The sequence below is a fragment of the Branchiostoma floridae genome, chromosome 2, assembly GCF_000003815.2.
Source record: "Branchiostoma floridae strain S238N-H82 chromosome 2, Bfl_VNyyK, whole genome shotgun sequence".
Lineage (NCBI taxonomy): Eukaryota > Metazoa > Chordata > Leptocardii > Amphioxiformes > Branchiostomatidae > Branchiostoma > Branchiostoma floridae.
Window position 1 is genome coordinate 34783540 of NC_049980.1, and position 5566 is coordinate 34789105.

Genomic DNA, 5566 nt, shown 5'->3' on the forward strand with positions numbered 1-5566 from the left:
TGTTGGACAGAAGATGTCAACAGACATGAATCCAGTGTGATGGTTTCATATTGTGTTTGGAGATACCAGAATTCTCTTAAATTGTAACTCTCGACACAGGGTCGTATGAGTGCTTCTCCGCCCATCCACCTGGCGGAAAGGATTGATTTGATAGTACTAGTGATAATGATAAGGATAAGTTAAGGTGAAAATTTAGTGTAAGATGTGTTAGGTGAATAAGGTAGAAGACCGGGTTAGGGCTTGTGTATGCGTGTGTCTGTTTCAGTACTGCAGGACTACCACCCAACGGCCTGGCCAACCGGACATACCGGCTCCTTCGATTCAGCTCAGCTATACGAGACGTTCCGAGCCAGCGTGGCCAAGACTAAGTTCTCCTACGGCACAAGGCTGGGCACTGGAAGTTCCTTCTACCCACTACAAGGTCCAGAAGCAGACCATCCCGTTGAATTCTCCAAGTCCAACACCAGGCAGGCTGCTGGACTTCATCGACAAGGGAGTGATCAGCATAAAGAAGCTGAAGAACCTGATCCTGGACGAGGCTGACAGTATGTTGGACATGGGCTTGAGTCAGAGATCTGCAGGCTGGTGAAGACAGCTCCCTGGGACATGCCACGCAAGGGTGACAGATAGACCCTGGTGTTCAGCGCGACCTTCCCGGAGGAGACCCAGAAGCTTGCGCGGGACTTCCTGGAGGACTACATCTTTCTGACCACCGGCCGTGTGGGCGGAGCAAGTACCGACGCGGAGAAAATCTCCGACAACCGAGAAACTTAGGCCGGAAACGTGTGCTGGCGTCGACGTGGCGGAGACTAAGAGGAATGCTGATTTCTCGGACAATGACTAGTCTCGTTTGGACGCAGTCGCGACCATGGAAAGACGATGACGTCAATCATGTGATGCAGTCCGGGGACGTCAACAGCCTGCAGCTGTCGTAAGCGATGGGGTTTCGTGGAACATCGATACATCATCATTTCTACTGCTCCCCGCTCCAGTCCTTAGGCGAGACTCCTTACGCCACCGAACTTTCCGGTATCGCGTAACCGTTCTACCACCGACACCCTTCCCAGTCTTCCATGGTACCAGTCTGTCTCCGGAGCTGCCACTAACGTTCGTCGCGGATCGTCAGCTTCACGTCGGTGGAATTCCCCCTGGATGGACATCGTATAGAGACCAACCCCGCCAGAACAGTCGAAACGGGGTATGATCTTGTTCTCGGAGAACTAGTGAGGACGCAGAACCCATGGATTACGTAGCTGAACCCATGGATTACGAAGCAGAGCGCTGTCCTGCATAATGAACGCTATTCCTGGGCAGAGGTGCGCGAGGCCTGGAGACGACGAGAGCCAGCCTCCGAAAACGAACTGTGAAACAAAGGACATTCCGCGACGTAGCCAATAGGGTAAGGTTAAGATAGAATAGGGTAAGGTTAAGGTAAGAGTAGGGTAAGGATAGGAAATGTGTAAGTGATATAATGTGTTTTGACAAGCGGTCAATGACCGAGACGAAGTAGTAATGACTAGATTTGTGATGTGATGGTAACAAGCGAAGCGTGCGGTAGTCCTGATAAGGTAATTAGTGGTCGGGTAATCGGGACAGGACGGGTGGCCCCAAGGAGGTTAGATGATAAAGTTGTGGCCGGAGAACCCCCGCCAAGCTCTCAGGAACCCTTGGAGAAGGCCACCGAGGTGGTTGTACACAGCACCCGTTGTTGTGTGTGCGGTGCGTTGTTATTATATCGAGTCGGTACCACCTTGGATTGAAACGGTTACACTTGCGGTTTGATGCAGTCCCAGTTTCTGATGAAGAATGTACTTTGTACTCGGGGCTCCCTTACGCAAAATTATTGTAATGAAGTAAATGAGTAGTTACTGTATTCAGAACTCTCGATTGCTACCTATGGCCGCATCCGTAGCCGTTGGGAGTGCTAGCAACGATAGGGCGGGGAATGGTTGTCTCCCGACCGCTGTACGTGGTCTAGCCGCTCACCGGGAGGGATAGCTGCTGTAGTAAGGTTCTCCATTGGTCCCTATGTCGGCGACCGTAACCGTTAGGGGTCCTCCAGTTAGTTACCCCTTAGGAATTGCAGCACTTGATGTTCTTCCGCCCCTGGTAGATAGTTGAGAGGCGAAAATGATAACGATAAGTTGAGGACTTTAATAGCCGCGAAGTATCAGCTCCCATTCGAATCGTCGAAAGTAGCCATCTCGGGGTCACTGAACCCTAGCCCCAGCGGAAGAGTAGTTGAGTTTGATGTCAACTTTGAATTTTCACGTGGCGGTAGTTTAAGTCGCCACAGGGCAAAGAGTGTCGACAAGAAATTGCGGGAGTAATAGTGTAGTCCGTGTTTCCGTAGTGCTGTAGCCCTCCGCAATTTGCCAGTCGGAGATTTCGTGAACAGTGGCTGCTGTTATTATCCGTTATTGTTTGTTCTCCTTGTACCTTCTGTCTGGTGTACCTTGGTAATCGGTACCCATTCAGTCCCCAAAGGTACTGTCCACTGCGCCAGGGACGGCGCAGGATTTAAGTTGGGGGGTGTAAACGGGGCCAGCCCGTTTAGACTAAGATGTTTGGTATCCTAGGCTAGAGTGACAGCAATTAGTTAATGTGCCTAGCGACGGCCGGGTCCTCTCTGTTCTCTGATACCCCACCGTCAGCTGGCCGGGAAAGGCCCACAGTGGGAGATCAGGTAACCACTGCAATTAAGCTAGTCGGCAGAGGTCAAGTACCAGGTTAATAGGATCGGGAGTAAGAAACTTTGTAAATAAGACAAACGCACGCAGAACTTGTTACCAAAAGTGTTAGGATAACTATTGAATGTTGACTATGTGACCGACGTTGTTGACTAATACTAGTAGTAGCGCTAGTCTCGACTTTGACTTAAGATGGCCCAACATTGTAACTCGACCGGAGCCGTTTGATTGACACCTTCGCCTGGGATCCCACGTCCGATATCTCGGTCACCGTGAATGGAATGTACAGAGTCCCGGACCGGCTGGAAGATGAGTTGATGTATAGCTTAGTAACCACGCCGGATCCCTAGTTACCGATCGATGATGTAACCGACATAGAAAACTCCAATGTTAGCGAAACTACGGGACGTTTCCCGTTTGAAACATGACAGAATTGTTGTGAGAAGTTGTGCTCATAGTTTAGGATAGCAATGGCGGCTGACAAAGTCGGATTCGAATGTTAAGAAGATTTCTTTGTGATGTACAATGTTCTAGAGTGTCAGAATACCTGTTGCTCCTTCCCTCTCTCAGAGTTGGTACAGTCCAGAAAGTTTGACAGCTGCATCCGAACGTGCATTATAAAGTTTTGGCCGGTTATGCCCAAAGCAGTTCCAAGGGGGTGGGTAGCCCGAGGGCTGACCGAGGCATAAGTTCACGACCCCTCCGGTCTGACCCTCGGGTGAAGCCTCCGAGGAGCTTTTTAATACGAAATTTACTGGTTTTCTTACGCTTTGCCATTCAATGTCACTTGAGTTCCGGACTTTTGAGAAGTTATTAGTCCACATTTACATGTTTCCTGGGCCAATCAGACTCCAAAGATTCGCATAAGATTAGCCGTATTTGGTCTTGGCCCAACCCAAAATTTAGAAGATAAAAAGGAGACACTCGATTCGGAGAGTGCAGTTTCGTGCCGCGGCGGCAGTTTCGTGCCGTGGCAGTTTTCGTGCCGTAGCAGTCGTTTCGTGCCGAGTAAGGTAGCGGCCTCGGGCCGTGGCAGTTTTGCCACGTGCCGAAAGAAGTGGTGGAAAGATCTGGAAAGTTTGGACTTCAGTGACAGAAAGTAGGATCTGGACTTTGCCAACTGAGAGCGAAGAGTACTCCTGTTTGTTACCACCGACGGCCATCACCAGTTGAGTTGTGAATAAAGTCGATCTCGAGAGAACTTGAACTTCGCCTTGCCTCAATCACTTCGGACATCATAGCAGGGTCCAGGCTAAGTCTTGGCACTCTCACAAAATAGCATCCAATTAGAAATTCACATGGTTTTTGCTTTAAGCTGGGCAACGCCCCCAAACATCATTTTCAGATTTCGAGTGCCGAAAGCACGAACAGTCGAACTGTCGCAAGGTAGGTACGGGAAAATTTGGAAATTTTTACCCTCTGAAACACCATTTCCTGCATTTTAAGGGGCAAATTTTGCTGGCAGGCATATGCTCAATGTAATGACATTTCTGTCAGAGAAACGTCTTTGAGGGCGACGAGCGCCGGAGAGTCGTGAGCGCCGGAGGCCCAAGCCGTCGCAAGCCTTGGCAAGGGCCGCCCGGCGCCCGGAGAAAAATTGAAATCTCGACCCTCTGAAATGCCATTTCCTACATTTAAGGGGAAAATTTTGCTTGTTAACTAAGCTAAGGTCGGTAAAAAGATTTCTACTAGTTGGGGGACGACGCTCCCGCAACATATTTTCACCATGTCCAGTGCCGAAGTGTTGAGCCATAGCAAGGAATGTCCGGCGAAATTTTGAAATCTGGACCCTTTGAAACGCAATTTCCAGCATTTTCGCGGGTAAAATTTGCCGGTAGACTAGTTAAGTTTAATGAAACTTTGATTACGCTTGACGAAAAATTAATATGAATTACGTTTTACGCTAAAATCCGGTTAGCTTCTACGTAATACGTTAAATTAAAGGGGCCAATATCGCTCGACGCAAAATGCACCGATTACGCTCTACGTTGAATTCGAACGGTCCCGCTACGGAGTACGTAGAATTAAAACCGCCGATTACGCTCTACGGAAAAGGGCTTTGGGGCCCCCATGGGTTCTGAAAAGTGTTGGATTAAAGTTGCGTTGGATTAAAGTTCAGTGCCGTTATGGGAGAAAACGTACCAAAACTACATGAAAATGCATAAAAAATGCATAGACAGCAAAAATGCTAGTTTAGGGATGCATTTTAGGGCCTGAAACTTATTAAGAAAGGCTTTCGGCGATGATTAATGTGTATCTCTATGAAATCCAACTTTTGGAAAGGTCAAAGTTGATTAACCTGAGGTTAACCTGAGGTGACACTTTAACGTCAGTGGAGCAGAAAATTTTCATTTGTCATTTCCGACCGTGTACGCATTTTTAAAGCCGATAAACTTTATTTGCAACTGCTTATTTTTGTTTTTTAATGTGATTATCGAATTGAGCATGAAATTGAAAGATACTTGTATCATATTTTATCGTCTGCCGTGTGCCTCTGACGCCCCGAGCCACGCCTGCGGGCGGGCGGAGTCGTAAACAATAGGCACTGAGAAGAAACACCTGGTGATTTGACCACCGTGCCTGTAAATGACAATCGTCGCCATTGCAATAATGTTTTATTGCCAATCTTTTTGGTCATTTTGTACATCATGCAAAGTCTGAACATTTTCCTTCTGTCTTCAAGTGTCATCCACTGCAAATCTGTTTTCATTTTGGTAACACTAGCAACCCTGTTGTACTCTCACCTCTCAAATAAACGTACTGGTACGTTATTTTTTTTCCGCCTCAAAATCCACCCGGTACTTTCTTATTTTAGACAGTACGTTTATTTAATTTTTCAAATAGGGGCTTTGCTAACCCAGGGACCCCAATAAACA

The 5566-nt window shown here is 47.9% G+C and overlaps 1 protein-coding gene and 1 pseudogene across 1 annotated transcript in view; both read left to right on the forward strand.

Annotated features, from left to right (window-relative positions):
* The window catches only part of LOC118409227, a 3366-nt pseudogene extending 2418 nt beyond the window's left edge, over window positions 1-948 (forward strand).
* The window catches only part of LOC118409229, a 5640-nt gene continuing 1012 nt past the window's right edge, over window positions 939-5566 (forward strand). The window contains exon 1 of the mRNA XM_035810095.1: window positions 939-1029. Coding sequence (XP_035665988.1) covers window positions 939-1029 — 91 coding nt within the window. The remainder of the gene's footprint in view (window positions 1030-5566) is intronic.